We start from the raw sequence: 18203 nt of genomic DNA, 5'->3' as shown, positions 1-18203 counted from the left end.
TACAGGATGAGGAATTAGCAGTGCAGGGAGCACAAAGACATGGACCCGAGGTTGATGGGATGTGAAATGCAGATAGAGCGGGGAGTAGAAATGGGAGTAAAATAAAAGAGGTAAGAAGCACAACCTCCGCGCTGGCTATCTCATTTCCACATTAAAATGTTGTCACCCTGTGCGCCCGGTACATCGGCTTCATGTTTACTGTATGCAAAATATGCAGAGGATAGTCAAGGTCAGTTATTTGTTTCAAGGCCTCAAGATCGGTGACATTCAGCGGGTGTCGAAGCGCGGCTCCCTGCCCGCCGTTGAGCAGATGCAGCTGCTGGCAAAAAGTCTTCTCAAGCTGACTAATCATTTGTGTATGCAGCTATAATATGCTTTCAATGTCTGAAAATACATATCATCCATCAAAGCACGATTGTAATGTCTTTGGGCTGGAAAAGGGCACTGGGAGTAGGTGTGGCATATCTAAGATCTAATAAATATACATTTCCTCAGGCGAGAGGAGGAAGCTGCGAGATCTAAGGATTCATTTCCTACTCTGCCGACATAGCAGATAAGGTTTGATACAGTGCAGGGATGCTAAAAACTACATGTTGCAATTGAAATGTGGAACTTCATAAATACAGATTTTTTTTTCCCACTGCCTATAGTCTTAAAAATGTCTCTCCGACATAAAAGGGGTAAAAGTATACATTTATTTTTATGCTTTAATCAGTAGAAAATGCATTGCTTAAATACAGGAGTTCACCCTGGCTCCCTCTGTGTCTTTACAGTTGCATCACACCTGTACACTGTGTTGGACATGTCCGTGCCCTGTGGCAGGTGGTGTCCAATATGAACGAACCTGACAGATATCTTGTACATTTGGAACAAAGAAGAGTGATCATACCACTGTAAGACACCAAGATGTTCTGTAAATGGAACATTTTTACCTCTAAAACAGCCATTGTACCATGACAGACATCTGCAGGATTTATCTGCTCCCTAAAACGTTACTGTGAGAAAAGTGTGCAGTCAGCTGTTTCTTTTGGAATACACAGGGAAACAAAAACAAGAGGGAGGGACATGGTATCTTATCTCAAAGATGATATCTCTGAGAATGTTTCAGCTACAGGGAAAATAACTCAACCACACTAAAGGGCTTCATATATTTAAATCCATATCCATGTTAATGAAACAGGAAGAGAGAAAAGCAATTTCTCCTTTTTATCTATCATAAAAATTTTGCAAATGAAGTATTTTTGGCCAATTAAAAAGTTTCTTTTGACTGCATGTCAAAAGAAAAGATATCGTCATATGAGAGCGGATTCCATTTTTAGCTGCTTTGTGAACGTTCTGCCCGAGAACAGAGAGTTTTACCATGACGGAGATGTGCAGGATGCGGAGCTCCTCCTTCGCAGAATTGTTGGCCGGGTCTTCGGTTGGCTCCGGGAGGCTCAGGCCGCCGTCCTGGTGGTGGATGTGGAAGAGCAGAGTGCCATTCTCCAGCCACTGCTGCCTCCAGCGCACAAGAGGGATGTCCTCTGAATTCCCAGAGATCTCTGCCAGAGACAACGAGAGACAAAGGTTGTTTGCTGTTGCAGCACATTTACAGCCATTGCAGACATCATGAAGGATATCCACTGAAATTTGAACAATTTACCAGAAAAAAAACATCTCATGGAGTGGTGTTTAATTTCAGTAAATTGAAAGACACATGAGTTAATGTGATACAACTGAGTGTCTGCTGTTAATTTTAATAATAATTTCTTCCAGTTTGCAGGCTGTTTTGAACAGATTTTATTGTAACTGCCAACAAGGACAGGTGCTATTTCACATTTTTATATTATAGAGCAACGGGAGCAATTAAGAGACTGTCGGAGCGGAAACAGCTCATCAGTCATGTGAGTTAAATGTTGGCTATGTCAGAACTTTTTTCCAGAAAAAGTGTTCCCATTTCCCATTAAGCAGATTAACTCTTTTTCAAAAAGGCAAAAGAATGTTGTTTGAGTTTTTTCAAATGCTGTCATTTCCGTCAAATTTTTATAATGCGACTTCAAAATGTGCATAAAACCTGGTCCCTGGAAGAGGAGTCCTCCTGATTTTGGTGATCCATGACATTTCCTCTACTGCCAACCTTGAGGTTGACATTTTTGGTTTTCATTGATATGTCTCGGCAACCACTGTCTGGAATACCGTGGAATTTGGTACAGATATTAATGCTCCCCAGATGATGACTCCTAATGACTTTGGTGACCCCTTACATTTTATCTAGTGGTTGAAGTTTTCTCTTCTCCAGTAAAATATCTCAACATCTACCAGAGAAGTTGGCACAGTATTTAGTACTATTGACCAGACAGTGTACCTAATGTATGCATCCTCTGACTTTTTACTCTTTGACTCTTTTTATGTAGCAACACCATGAGGTCATGCTAGACATGCAGTTGTACCTCGTGTTTAGTGCTGGCATGCTAACACTTGATTTAACCAAGGTGGTAAACATCATACCTTTTTACATCATACATTTATCCGCATGTTTACAATGATTATTTAGGTAGGAGAAAAAATAGACATCAAAACTCTTTTGCACTTCTTTTGCAAAAAACAATCTTAGGGTGCGAGGTTGAATGATCAAATGGTGGTCAAATGCATTCATGGGTAGTCAGTGCCATCCTGCACCCCTGCCTATACCTGAAACCCCTCTATGAGCTGAGTTTATATCCATGTTGGGAGGAACAAAAATTACAACAAATGATTAAACTCCAAAGATAAAGATGAGTAAACAGTGATTTTTATGGAAGCAGCGGAGCACAAGAAGCACTGTGCTTTGTGTCAGACTTTCCACTCCGCGCTCTTTGAAGTATTAGTTATGTACGCCAAAACTCACACGGTGCAAAAATGGAAAAACATTATAAATGCATGACAGAGCTTTATGAGTGATTTTCTTTCTTCTGTTATGCAAGTGTGAAGAGTGGCAAAGATGCATCAGGCTCATAAGTCATGAGAAGCTCTGGCTGGAAGACATAAAGTGAAACAGAGATCATAGAAAGTGCAACCCAGACTCCAGACTCAATCCCATCCCCAACTCTACAAACAAACTGCTTCAGTAGGTTGCAGCTGGAACTGATGTTCTCGGCCGAAGTTTGTAATGACACTGGAGTTGAAATCAGCAAGCAATGATTTGTTTATTTGCAGGTCAAAGGATGTCTAGACCAGGCTACGCAGGTCTTAACTGTACATAGACATCATATGTAACATAGAAATACATTTGCAACCAAATTGAAGCTAGACATATAGACGTTAAGAAATCTTTGCTTTCTGGGTACAGAACTCACGCACGCTCTCACCTTGTACAGCATCTAGACTGATAGCATTAACTTATACCACTCAAACAAAGGACAATTTTCATATTCTATATATCTAATAAATTAAACCTGTAAATAAAGGTATCTTCAACCAAGGCTATGTGCTCAGAGATGACACAGAATCATCAGGAAGATCATTGTCTTCCTCTGACATACTGCTGTGGGAGCTCATTTAAACAGGGATCAGCTACATGTTCTGTTGCAGAACCCATATAAGTGGTTTTCATTTACTATGTTATAATGCTTAGCATACAATAATACTCTGCTCAGAAAACTCCCTTTTCAGGCTTTCAGAATGATCACGTTGTTTAAAATACATCGCAATATGTAAATTATGTCAATTTCACCATATAAATATTCAGTTATGATTTTGAATTGTGATTTGCATTTGAACAGTGGAAATTTACAGCATGGGTCTGACTCACTCTGAACACTGGGGATATGTACTCTTGGTCCATCACAAACTCATTTTTCACCACTTCTTCCCTTACAACAAAAATAAACTACACCCCTAAGTACTTCAATTATCAGAATAATTATTTCTTCATTCACTGTAGAGAGTGAACAGATTTGCATTTTCCTCCTTGATTTAATAATGTGCTTGTTGAGGCTGTTGGTGCAAGCTCATCATCACATTCAGAGAGAGGTTCAACTGAGAACACGAGGGTCACATTTTCTTCTAATCAGTTTGGAGACATTGAAAAAAGGGCTGCAAATGCTAACTTAAATGAAATTCTGTCAGGAGATATAAGGGTGGCAAGAAATATTGAGCAAGTTTGGTTAACTTCGTCACTATCCAATGAGAAACCAAACTTGGTGATAGGTGATTTGTACTTTTTCAGATAAAATGAAGGACTAAGTGTTCCTTTACAGGCTGAGAAAGTTTGAAGATGAAAACCCCAATTTAAAAAGCCATTGGATTATCTGAAAAGGCATTGTCAGAATGCTTAAAGTGGACCTGTTTCATTAAATCATCAAACGTTAATGTTGATACACGGTTTTCACAGGACAGAGATAAAATAAAGTCCTAATCTGTGTTTTTTTTCCTCATAAAAATATTAAATGTGCTCCATTTGTATTATATAATACCTATTCTGTGTATTTGCATTCTTTTATTGCTGTGTATAGTTTCCATTGTTGGCAGCTGAGGCCCTCATTCTCTTTCAAATACTAATTAGGAATTAGGTCTTGTTTAAAGCCACCATTTGCAGGATGGAACACAGTGCACATCCTTATACTGCTTATGGATTACTTTGGACACTGCCACTAAATAGACTATTAGTCTAATTGCTAGCACAACCCAGTGCTGTACACAAATCTGTTATCCAAATATGTTGTGGCTCTACTGGTATATGAGCTATCAAGTGACTTAAAGTTAATTTTACATACAGATGTCAAAATGAACATAACAGACATGCAGCACAAGCACAATGCACAGCAGAAAGGGATTGTGGGGATGCACTGAAGGGACACAGGCCATTAGTGAACAGTCCATAATTGATCAAAGTCCATGCTATGTGCTGGTTTATTAATGCAACGGCGCAGCGATGGTTGCGGGGAGAACACAACCACGCAGGCTGTAAATAATAATGAGGATTAGGCCTGATCAAAAGAAAAAAGCCCAGAACTGAGTGACTCCAGGAGTGAGTTAAGGCACTTTTGTTCATGTGGGAGATGAGAATTAGGACGTGAACAACAACGACTGGAAAGCCAGGGGAAGGCATCAGAGCAGTAAAGGTAAAGCATGGCACGCTCAAGACATCCAGCTCTCACGCCTACTTATCACTGTACGGGCCTTGGCTAGGGATCTATATATAAACACAGACTAACCCCATGTTACACAAGACCATTACAATGATTACTGGCTAAGATGTAGTTGCAAGCAAGATTTTACTGCTGATCACAGGCTTTTACACAGTGTGCAAAACTTCAGGAACATCTATTGAGTTACACCACCTTTGCACCTGCACAATGTGGGTCTCAATTGATTCAGGGCTTTCATTTTTTTTCATTTCTTTAGTCGGCTTCATCTGTCTGTAATTCACGCCTTTACTTAATGACATCAGTGATTAAAGATCCCAGGTAAAATCCTTGGACTTTGTTATTTAGTTAGTTAAGGGGGAAGAATCAATTTTACACATTAAGGTCAGTTAACTAGTCATTGGGAGGACTACTCCTGCAAATACACTGACACATTCTTTAATGGAAAGGCTGTGTTACACACTGGCAGCATGCTGTTTGAAAGACATGGGTGCTGACCAGGCAGGGAGGTTCAAAATACTTTAGATTCATTATTGGAGCTTGTCAGACTATGGTCTAGACTGTAGAAGGTATAAAACTTGGACATAGTCTCCATGACGTCTCCCATAGGTTTACACATTGGCTTTCGGCCACAGGGGTTGCTGCTTGTTCTCGGCTGAAATATCTTCACAGCTGTTGCATGCCATTATGGTTCCCAAAGGAATAACTCAGATGACTTTGGTGATCCCGTGACTTTTGCTGTAGCGCCACCATGAGGCTGACAAGTCTGGCTCAGAGTGAAATGTCTTGTTGTATGGCACAGCAGTGGCATCAAAATGTGATACAGACATTCCTCCTCCCCTCAAGATGAACTGTAATAATGTCTCTAAATGTGTCTAATACTACTAATCCTGGGTTATAAGTGAATAATGCAAAACTAATGGCATCCCAGTTAGCCTCAGATGCTACTAACTAAAGTTTTATATGTAAATGGCCAACTTACTTTATGTGCACCATCTATGTAAGCACTTACCTGGCTTAAACTATTCATGGTAAGAGCAGCCATCATTAATATTTAGTGCACACATTGTACATGCACAAGATTACAATGCAGTCCCTATTAGGACTCACTTCCTGCTGTGTGACTGTAGACTACACCACCTTCTTTGTCAAACAGCCCATTACACTGATTACTGGCAAAGGAAACACTTGCATGCTGGATAATAGCCATAACCCTTATATGGATTATAACCTGTATACAAAGCAAACTACTTAATGCTCTTACTGTGACACAGCAGTGTGTGTGTGTGTGTGTGTGTGTGTGTGTGTGTGTGTGTGTGTGTGTGTGTGTGTGTGTGTGTGTGTGTGTGTGTGTGTGTGTGTGTGTGTGTGTGTGTGTGTGTGTGTGTGTGTGTGTAATTGTGAGAGTATAACCAGGTTTGGCCTGACAAGAACTGATGCCCTCATGCCGCAGTGAAGAGGGAGTTCCCTCTGCTCATAGATAAGATTTAAGAGTCCCGGCTGGTTTTAACCTAAATGCAAATGACGTGCCAGAGTGTGACAGGGCACTTTTCAAAAAGTATGCTCTCTCTCTCTCTCTCTCTCTCTCTCTCTCTCTCTCTCTCTCTCTCTCTCTCTCTCTCTCTCTCTCTCTCTCTCTCCCTGGAGACTAGTTTGCCATGAGAGCGGGATTAATGAGACCGCCGCCTTACTGCATGGGACCCTGCGCAGTACCACCCAGCAGCAAGGTAGGAGGAAGGAAGACAGAAAGAGAGAGAGAAGAAGAAATGGGGAGGAAGACAGAGAAAAATGCAGATGGGATAAAGGGAGTGGTGGAGAGGGAGAGACAGAAAAGAGAGTGGCCACCTACCAGCATTAAAATGGATCAAAGTAATCTGATTACGCCACATTATTAGTGTACCTCCTCTGAATGCAGATCCGCTGAACCATTTAGTTTAAAGGAGTTCCAATTCCTTTAGAATTAAACTGACAGAGCATCTATCTTAAGCATTTTGAAAGCCTAATCTTTAATCCAAGCATAAACAAATGGGCAGTACTACCACAGCAGATCCCCGCACAAAGCATTTTCCCATTCCCTAATTGACTGACAGAGCGCTTGGACTGCCAGAATGTGATAGATTGCCAAGAATTCAGAGTGCATTATGTGGCTGTCAGGTTTGCGTACACGTATGTGGTTGGCAGGTAGATTGTACTTAAATTAAAATGAGATGACAAACTCAGTAAAATCTTGTTCTCCTTCTCCAAGTCACGAGTCTCAAAGACCTCTGCTTATCCAAGCACAACTGATATAATTAGAAAAGCCTCACAGGGGATTTAAGAATTAAAAAAAAATGAATTTGATACTTACTATGGCAAGATTAATGCAACATGATAGAAATAAACAAATTACAGTGAGGCGGTTGGTCTGGTGCAGTTTTGGGGCCGTGACGGGCACATTTTTGGGGAATTCTGCAATATAACGCTGTCAGATTTTAGCACCCAACGGGGAGGTTTTGTTCTGTTCCAGGCAATAACATCACAGTGAAGAGTCATCGGTGGAATAAAATCATTCATCTTATTGGAGAATGCTTCTGGATAAGATGAGGGACTCAGTGTTAAACTGGAGCTGCAACAGATTCATACAGGCCCGCTGGGAGCTTTCGGGCTACAGCTCACTGTTAACAATATCACCAGGCTCTTTTTGTGCCTACTGTCACTACAGTAATATATTAACCGGCCATATAACAAACACATTTGGTAATTTACTTCTAGTGGTATCTAATCATGCAGATAGTTTGGATTCTATTTGTTCAGGTTATGAGATTTCTGTCTAAGCTTTCTGCTGACAGCCCAATACAACAGAGGAGAATAGAATAGAGGGCAAAGTCCTGACGTCACCTTTGGGCTCGCTGCTGCTCCACTAGCTGCTGCAACTCAGTGCAAGTTCTTATAGAGGGTTTTATAATTGGTCTCTTTGATAATGTGAAGCCTGTCCCTGGGGTTTACTATCCATATTCTTAGAAAAATAAGTATCTGCTGCATGCTTTTAGAATTTGATTCAGCTGTGATTTTAACAGTTTTTTGTTTTTTTTTAACATACAAAAAAAGCAGGGGGGCAGTGTGCACATCGGAGGTAAGAAACAGTCATTAGTTTGCAAGTAAAAAATACTAAAATAAGTTTTAGGTATTAGCTGTGAAGTCCCAAGTCAAAACCAACAAGTCCCAAATCAGTACTAATACGTCCTAAATGTGTCATTTTGTCCCCTTAAACAGCTTTAATGTAATTTAAGATCATTTTCATGTATCAGTTAGTGCAGTAAATTTACAGAAACAATTCATCCTCCCATCCAACTTTGTATTTATTACTTTCAAATGAACATTCTAATATAAAATGATTATCAAATGTACCTTGCTAATAGAGCTGTACAATAAAGTAAAAAGATCATATTATTTTGACAGATTGATCACTTTTGCATCACAAATCTTCACAGAAAAAAATATTTAAATCATAATGATGCAAAGGTTTTTTTGGGTCTGTACAAAACAAACATGTTTTCTTAAATTTGTAGTCAGGGCATCTCTTTAGAACTACAGTATTCATTATAATGCTGTTTTATCTCACATTTTACCTTTATCAAAAATTGCAGCTACTGTGATTTGCATATTGCACTTGGCCATATTGCGATTGCAATAATATTTTGATTAATTGTGCAGTCCTACTTGCTAGTTACTCCTGTTCTTTATAAATCCAAATGTGATAAGGTGAGACGTATCTGTTGTCTGCTAAATGCACATTTCCATCCTGTTCCTTTTTTGGTTTTCTCAAGTTTCAAGTTGTCTGATTAATGAGCCTGGCCTCCGGTGGTCCACCATTTCATTGTATGTCACCATGACTGTTTCTCCTATATTAACCAACACTGCAGTGTCATCTTTACAACTCTTTAAAAAGAGAACTATTAAATAAACAACATCATTATGAAACAGCAAGCAAGGTTGCTTGTACGGCTGGATTTTTAGTCATTTGCGTGTCAATGTCAATGTGATTTGTTTGGGGGGTTTTTTTATACTTTACTGAACATTAAATTCATTAACAATGGGTTAGGGTTATATAATGGTAGGAAAAAAAAGTTTCTGTTTCATTTGTTGTGCTCACAGTATTAAAAACATCTCTTTCCAGTGCAATTGTTATTGTTACTACAGATAATCCTCACACGTTGCTGTCATCAGTTTTTATCAGGATTTTTTCATTATGCCAGTTATCTCATACAAATACAAATGAACGAATACATCACCACTTATCCAAATATAAATACATGTATAAATACATAATGTGCAAGTACAAAAAACATGTAAATCTCACCCCAAAATGCCGCTCGTGTCTGTTTCGTCTCGAGGTTGCAATACCACAAGTGTATTCTCCCTCTCTAAACTCTGTTCCACCGAGACAACGATAACAATCGTCACATTGCGCGGTCACCAGAGGGCACGGCGATAAGCAGAAATTACTTTGGAGCTGTTGATTCTGAATTCCCCAAACTTAGCAGTAATAAACGACTATTAAAGAGAACACGACATTGTTGAGCTGAGAGCCCGGCGGCTGAGAGAGGAAGAGTATGAAGGGGAGACAGGGTACTAATTTCCAGATCATTATTCCAATGTGAACACATGGAGGTCGCCCTTCAAGCCTGTCCTCTAACTACACCAAAGTCAGCCAGATTTCTGAGGGGGCTGTGAAGTACCAACTTAACACGATAAACACTGCGTTTTAGCCTTGACAGAGGGTTAGGCACTTTCACATAAAAAACCTTTAAGCTTTGGTGGAAATATGATGATCTGAAAATGCCATGGCCTTATTTGCGATACACTGTCTATATGAATCTTATATGCCTATCCTGCGTATATCTGTGTGGCATGGACAGAGGAATCTCAATATCACCATGGAAACCGAGCTTGAATGGATAACGACAACCATCACTCAAAAAGCTCGGCCACAATATAGCACATATTGTAATATCAGCACATCTGAGCTTTTATATTTGAGATTGTTCTGAACGGGATATGAGATCATTCACAATATGATAACGTAGTGCCTCATAAAGAGAAAACCTAAATATACTGAATATTAAAGGAAGTCTGGTGAGCAGGTAAACTGAAGCTGTGTCCCTTTCCCATACCAAATACAAACAGTATACAGCCTATGCTTCGAGTCTATGCATTACTTTTTTATTTTACTTTTTTTTGTTACATATATACACATTATACAAAATATGCCAATGCAGCAGTCAACATGATTGTACAATAACATGATTGATTGCACTGGTGAGCAGATCTAATTAGCACTGCTATGACCACTAATTGCGGTCTATGTTTGTCTCTCATTTTCTACCGGCTATGGCAGTCCCCAGCGTTACACTTTATATCGTAAAATTGGTGAAATATTTTAAAAAGGTGCGAGCAGCAGATACAGCAAGCAAGCTACCCAAAGCAACACATTCCCACTTTTAAGAGACAAGCAGATAAGAAACCAAATATCACAGCTCTTTGTGGAAAACATAATGAATATCATCACCATTTGCAACTGGTTTGAGTCATTTACAGCCCTGCATTTTGGGAATAAGGCTGCAATTAACAATTTTTTTTAATTGATTAATCTGTAATTTTTTTCTCGATTAATTGATTAGTTGTTTGGTCCATAACATGGTAAAATGTGGAACAAAGTCGATCACTGTTTGGACATTTTAAAAACAAACTGATTAAAAATGAATCCATTATCAGAATGGCTGACGATTCATTTAATAATAGTTGACAATGAATTGATGAATTGTGGGCTGAGGAAAGAGTGGGAGTGGTTACCCTAGCTTAGCATAACGACCACAAACAGGGAAGCATCTAGCCTGGCCCCTGTCCATATTTAAAAAATACACCTACCAACACCTCTAAGGCTCACTGCTCAATATATTGTATCTTATTATTGTATGTTTGTTTCCGTACACAAAGAAAAAATTCCCTGCTTCTCATTTCCGATACAGAAACGATAAGATGATAATTGCAATTTTTTGTATTTTAAATAGAAGTTCATAACCTGTAGTTTTTACACATCTGAGGGTGTAGATGTAGTGAGCAAATGTGGATGATTTCATATTCCATCGCTCTGAGCTAACCTATCAACTGTACCATTATGCTAAGCTAGGTTCAAATGTAAAATTAAAAACTATTCATTTTGACACTTTTTCAGTATGAACACAGAAGATAGTCACAAAACACAAGCCCGCTTCCAATTAGTATATATAGTATTAGAATGTAACCAGGGCACATGACATGGGGGATATGAGGGGGGGTGCTTTTAGGCCTCTGACTGTAAAGTAAGTGCATTTTAGGAGTTATTTTTGAACAGATCGATTTCACCTTACAACATATTTCAGCATTCACTGATTCTCAGCTAACACAGAGGGCAGACACATGCAGTGATTTATATGGCTCAAGGTGTTTTATCTTATGCTGAGTCATTACTCAAACCAACATAGAAACCAGTTTCCCTGAGTCTGACAACATGCTGGTTGGGGCAATGATGCACTGTGCTGTGAATTTTAATTTGGCTCCATCTGTAATCAGCATGCAGTCTGTTTCACTGCTTTCAGAAAGATAAATAAATAAAGCCAAATAAAGAGAAAACATGTTGAGTAACCACTTAAGTCTTGATATTGATTTTCACAGCCAACTTCAACATTACAGAACTACAAATGCGAGGGAACTTTAGAACAGCTGAGGAGAGCAGAATAAAGACAGAGGCTAAATGTTTTCCCTTCATTCTCCTTTCTTTTATTCTTGACAAGCCCCATTATATATACCATATTGCTAAAAATGTCAATATGTGTATGTGCCGTACAGTTCATACACATAAAAAAACACATTAAAGAAGCTTTCCAAGCCATGCATCACAATTTAGAGTCCTGATTGTGTGGACACCTGTTTCATTCTTCCTTTCTTCATAAAGTCCTACTCATCTTTGGTACACAGTCACTTCACAAAGCAAGAAGGTTTTCTGAAGTTTTGAAATGACACATGAATGTAGCTTTTTCAAAAATCACAATAAAGGGAAAATTGTTTTGTTCTTTTCTCTGACAAACTTTCTTATTTTCAAAAGTCACAGATGGTAACACACTGAGTAGACACAAGTTCTAATTCACTTGTGTCCTGATTAGAAAGGATCTGGGGCATGTAATCAACATATCATATATCTGTGTAGTATTTTATGAATGTGCTACTTTAGATATGCATCCCCTAGAAACATGTGAACATGTAATGCTTGGACTCTGAGCTTTATTGGCATATTCCTCTGAGATAGTGCCAAAGTAGGCTATCCACCCTATAGAGTCTCAATATTGCTGCTCTGTGGATGGCAACCACATAATGGTGGTGTCAAGCTTTTTTTTCTTTCTTTTTCTTCTTGTTTAGTGTTTTCTTTTTAAGTTGGTTGGGTTTTCTTCTGTCATACATGTCTTAAATGTATCTGTCTATCTGTCTAATTTTTTTTTTTTTAGAAAGGCTCAGTCAAGTCAAGTCAGTTTTATTTATTTACCCCAAAGCCGGGCATTGTTGTTTTTAGCAAATATCTCAAACATTCAAACGTAGTGCATGGTGCAAACAAACTGTAGTTCAACTATGGATTAACATGGGCGCCCGGTTAGCTCAGTTTGTAGAGCTGGCAACCCATGTACCGAGGCTGAGTCCTTGCTGCAGCAGCCCAGGGCTCGAATCCGACCTGTGGCCCTTTTCTGCGTGTCATCCCCTCTCTCTCTCTGCCCCCCTTTCCTGTCTATCTTCCGCTGTCACTGTAATAAAGGCAATAAAAGCCCAAAAAATATACTTAAAAAAAAATAAATAAATAAATATGGATTAACATTAACTCTGTGCTTGAGTATTTATGGCAGCAGGATTGTGTGTCTGTAGGATGGACTTAAAATAAACTACAGTGTTCCTGTTTGTAATAAAAAGGAACATCGCACCCTGTGCCTCGTGATGTGTTTTAATCGTTTTTGGACAACAATAGCACAGAGGAAGAAGATACATGCGGCTTTAGATACACAAACAGTACTTGTTGGTGGGCATTTCTTTTACGGTTTCAGTTTTGGTCTAAATAAAAAACATCCTCCAGCTTCATGCTTTAACTGCTCTAAACTGCCTGGAAATTCTGCAATGTGACAAACAAACACAAACACTTACAGTATGTTTGCAACCCTGACTGGTCTGCAAAAATCTGTTACTAAAGAATAAGTGAGGCAAAAAGCTTGATTATAGAGTACTCACTCTGCTGCTGTTTTCACTCCTACATTCCAATTTGTGACATCCTGTTAGGGGATAAGTGCTAATACCCAAACAGAATTTAATTCAGGCATATAAGGTGAATCTATAAAGTGTCTGAGTTGGAGTTAATGGGATACTCTTCTCTGGTCTAGCCTCCCTTTGTGATTTAGTTCGATAAGACTGGTGGTATGTAAACATCTTGATTCCTGTTTTAGGCATGCAGGCGTTGTGTCTTATTAAAATAGTATACAATGCACAGTGACAGCAAACACAAGAGGCAAAGACTGTAGGGTGGGCATCTGTTTTAAATTTTAGCAAACGGCTGAGAGTTTAATGCGAAGATATCGACGCCTTCAGAAGTAATGAGACTGGCAAAGGGAAATCAGGAGCTAAACAACGGTCTGAGAGAAACGCTGTTTTCCGGGGCCTGTTTACCCAGTGGGAGAGGGAGAAGAGCGGAGGAGACCATATGGCCGCGGAGCTGTGTGCTTGTACTGGGATTTAACAGCAGCGGAGAGAGGTGTGTGAGTTAATGTGTGTGTGTCTGTGTGTGTGTGTGTGTGTGTGTGTGTGTGTGTGTGTGTGTGTGTGTGTGTGTGTGTGGTGGTAACAGGGTGAAGGCTGGAGCTATTCCGCTCACATCCTCATGCGGTGTCAGGGGAAGCTGCCCTCTCTTACCACTCCTCTCACAGTCATGGCTTCTGGTTAGAGCAAGGAGGGAAGGGAAGATAGTAAAGAGGGGCAGGCGGGGGGTAGTGGGGGTATTAAAATTGAAGCTGGCGTAAGGGGATGAGTAGACGAAGAGAGCAGTGGAGAAGAGGGGTGGATGGAGATGAGAAGAAGCAGAGAGAAAAACATGAGATGGATACAGAGTTGCGTTTTTGATCGGAGGTCTAATCTAAATTCAAACTTGAGGGTACACCCGCTACACAAGTCCAACTGTGAGCTACACAGCAAAGCAGCCCAAACATGTCTAGAATCAAAGACCTCCCTATCAGCACCACCACCACCCACAACACAGTCAGCAAACCCGGGCTGCCGATATGGAAGATCTTCTATAGAAATTTCATCAGCACGATTACTCTGAGGATATTTTCCCATAAACCTGCGAGTAAACAGCATAATTAGAGCAAAACCCTGATGTCAGTGCTAAAATGATCAGGAACTTTATGCATAAAACACTTTGTGGGTGAAACAAAAAAAAGCCAGAAGACAGATTTAAGAGCAAAAAGGTATTCCTCGTCTAGTACCGACATGCCGGATCGCTGCTTCTTTGGTTTTAGCATCTGAGCGCCCCTGGCACCATGTGTAAGCAATGGAAAAGTTCAAAACAAAAGGTATGAGTAGAACAAAAGCTGTAGAAGTCATTCACTGACAGACATAAATTCTCCCATTCCCCCATGGAACACTTCTGGGCTCGTTTTAAGGTGTTCGTCGTTCGGCCTTGCCAATTTTCTACATGAATGAGAGTAGGAAACAGCGCAATCAATCAAAGTCGGTCCCTTTCCTAACAAGCTACCCAACACGGGACTCCGCATATTAACTGAGACAGCTGGCAAAAGGTAATTTGTGGTAGCTTGAGAAGTTCTTCTTTTAAAATTTCATGTCGAATGATTATGTATGGGACAAGGAGTGTAGAGGACAGAGGGAATGGTCTGCTTCAAGGTGAGCCGAGATCACACGGGGTTCTGCCAGCAGCTCCTGTAAAATACATGGAGCGCTTCGGTTTGATGAGATTCGACAAGACTGACCCCACTTGGCTGTGATTAGAAATTCCACTCGTGGAAAGTCACACACCCTGCAGAGTTTCTGCGAATGTGATCACACAGATGAATCCCATTAAAAGCAAGGCGGAGCAGATGGATCGCATTGTTGCCAAGACTGGAAGTTTCAAAAACGGTTTCGACAGGTTGCTAAGCTGTTTAAATGAAAGGCGTCGAGGCGTAATGCATCTCTGTGTGTGGAGGCAAACAAAATAAAGCTAGGACTGCTAACTCTGCAGCTTCAGCTTTGTTTGATTCATATACGCTGAAGATACAGAGTGGAATAAGTGGCTACTTACCACTGCAAAGACCCAGCATCTACTCATGTGTACAGGTAGAATTACAGATGCTTGCTTTATATAACCCATCTGTTCTCACATATTTCTAGCAAATTATACTTTTAGGGAGAACATTTTCTTTGATTGAATTACACCAATAAACATGATATGCCTTCCTTGTTTTATTGCAGTTTTCATAGAGCGTTTTCACAACACATTTTGAATTTGCAGAATAGACAAAGGACAGGTTGGCTCTGTTCTAGACGAGTGTCCCAGCTGACCGTGACAGTGTGACAGGACCATGAAACTGAAGCAGCCACATACAATGCAGCCATCACTCGTTATTTTTTACACCTCTACCTTTCCTACTGTAACATGTCAAAATGTCTTCCTACTTCTACTTTCTAGGGATTTTCACCAACACACTTTTTTTGTTTTCTCGAAGGGTCAGTTCACCCAAATTGCAAGAAACCATATTTTCCCACTTACTGAACTACTCCGTACTCAATAATCATTAAAAAAAACAACTATATGCCTTAACTCATTACTCACCAGACAATGTCAATAGTCACAACACTTGGTATTACCTTCTGTTACTCAGCCCAGCTCTGTCACATATCCCTTTGAACTCCAAAGCCTCCAAGCAACCAGCCTCTGTTTTGGAGGTCCTGACTCACAATCAACAGCTAGCTTAGCCCGGTGACCACACACAGCACTCCAAAGGTTGGGTCCTCAGTGAAGATGCAGGGTGGAAACATAGACCGTACAAATAAAAACTGATGGGTCTCCATGGCGTCACCCATAGTTTCTGAAGAAACATGTGAGAATCGACAGCTCTAGTTTACACACCCTCCAACTCCCCTGCGGTAAGATAAGTTAGTCTGTCCACATGATATTGTTATCAACCCTCCAATCTAACTCTAAACTCTAAAGATAGCAAACAAACGGGCCATTACTGGACTTAGTAACTGTAATATAATTAGGCCACTGAGAGCTAAAGGACAGTATCAGTGTAAAGTAACAGTTGTTACAAAAATTGACACAGTGTCTGACAGAGAGCAACTGCAAGGGGTCACGAAAAAAAACGATCTAATATGTTTATTTTATGTGTTTATGTAAAAAACAAAAAAAGGCAGAACCTTTAAGGCACCATAACAAAGTGAAACCCATTTTCCCATCTACACCTTCTTCAGCTCTCGGTAGGACAATTCTGTTATATTACATAGTATAAAATTAGATGCAAAAAACATCTCAACGGTGAATAGAAAATAAGTCCCCTCCTTCTATGAACAAAGAAGCACGGCGTCAACCTGTAGCACGAATTCAAGCGTTGCTTCCATGAAGAGTGAGATTAACAGAGAAGCCGTTCAAACAGGGCAGCAGCTCTCCTGTAATGCAGCCATCTCGTCTCGATGTTGACTTAATTCAACATGCACGTCAGCACCCCCAAAGAAGGCACGCGCGGTGCAATGAACCAAACAAACACCAAAGCCATTTGCCATCCTGAGACGAATAGCAATTACGATTTCTGTTACGTCTCATTGGTTAACCCATTTGTTCTTCTGCAGAGCCACGGATATGGAAAACAGTTAATCTCCGTGTGTAAGAGATGAAGAAATGTGTGTTGATGGTGGAAAAGATCTTAATCCCCATCTCACTCACATCCTAGCTCCATCAGCTTTTGTATGTTGTTCATACGTCATGCATTGTGTTGTCCTATATAGAAGATGTAGAATTGTTTACAAGTAGCCTTACAAGTCTTTTTTTTACAGGCTTGCGTGCATAATCTGGTAACCAGTTGTCTGAGACACATGACATCAAAGGCTGAATCTCTTTCCTTCGAAATGAGCGACACTGGAATTTTTTGGCACTTCTCTACAGATTCAAACCTCTCCACTTGTTAAGGGATGTAGAACTTTCCAGTCTGCCAATTTACCTGTCTGTTTTTCATCAGGCTAAACTACAAGTGCCCTATTATCCCACTTGAGAAGAAAAAAAGTGTAATGGCTAAGAGAAAACCGTTAAAGTGACCCTGCTACTCAAGTCACCTTGAATGCTTAAGCATGGTGTTCCATGGGGATTGCTTGGCACTCCCAAAAGGCAATTTCGCATGCCTGCCAAGTAGCACAAGTACCTCAGCACTGCTTGAATAACTAGTTGTTCCTCATCATGTTGCAAAGTATATACAGTATGAGCCAGAAGCTCATGCTTCAATGACGCTGGCAGTTTTGCCAATAAAGTATTGAATATTTTGAACAAATTGGCTCGTTTTGAATAAATGATGTTAAAAAACAACAGAAGTCTGGACCCAAAACTGTTGTTGGGACCATCCTTACCCATGTTAGGACTTTTACTTGTGTGTGCAATGTGTATTGATTATTACAGTGGGTAAACATAGTGATGGCTGATGACTGGAGCAGAATGGAGCCAGCATGTGGCGGACACAGTGTAACCCTGAGAAACATGTGTCAGGTCCTTTCTCTTTTCATCTCCTGCATGTGGGTTTGATCGGGTAAAAAATGACAGGCGAGAAAAAATCAACTCTTTATTCAAGTGTTGTGATGAAGGTGTGAACAGACAGGAAAACAGGAAGAGGGGAGATACAGAACAGCTGAACAAAAAAAAAAAAAAAGATGAAAGACTGCATTGGCTAAAAAGTAAATATTCTAGTTTCTTACAACCTGTGTGTTCATTTCATGGTTCACCATTCCTATTGGTTATGCAGATATTTGGTTAGAGGAGGCTGCAGCAAGGAGCAGGCAGATAGGATCCGC

At 40.1% G+C, this 18203-nt stretch overlaps 1 protein-coding gene across 8 annotated transcripts in view; it reads right to left on the bottom strand.

Moving 5' to 3' along the window:
* The window catches only part of astn1 (astrotactin 1), a 399395-nt gene that overhangs the window by 329132 nt on the left and 52060 nt on the right, over positions 1-18203 (bottom strand). For all 8 annotated transcript variants that reach the window (XM_051402015.1, XM_051402098.1, XM_051402178.1 and 5 more), the window contains exon 2: positions 1360-1541. In XM_051402015.1, the coding sequence (XP_051257975.1) occupies positions 1360-1541 (182 nt within the window). The remainder of the gene's footprint in view (positions 1-1359; positions 1542-18203) is intronic.

This window comes from Dicentrarchus labrax, unplaced genomic scaffold, assembly GCF_905237075.1.
Source record: "Dicentrarchus labrax unplaced genomic scaffold, dlabrax2021, whole genome shotgun sequence".
Lineage (NCBI taxonomy): Eukaryota > Metazoa > Chordata > Actinopteri > Moronidae > Dicentrarchus > Dicentrarchus labrax.
This window is presented reverse-complemented; position numbering and strand designations above follow the sequence as displayed.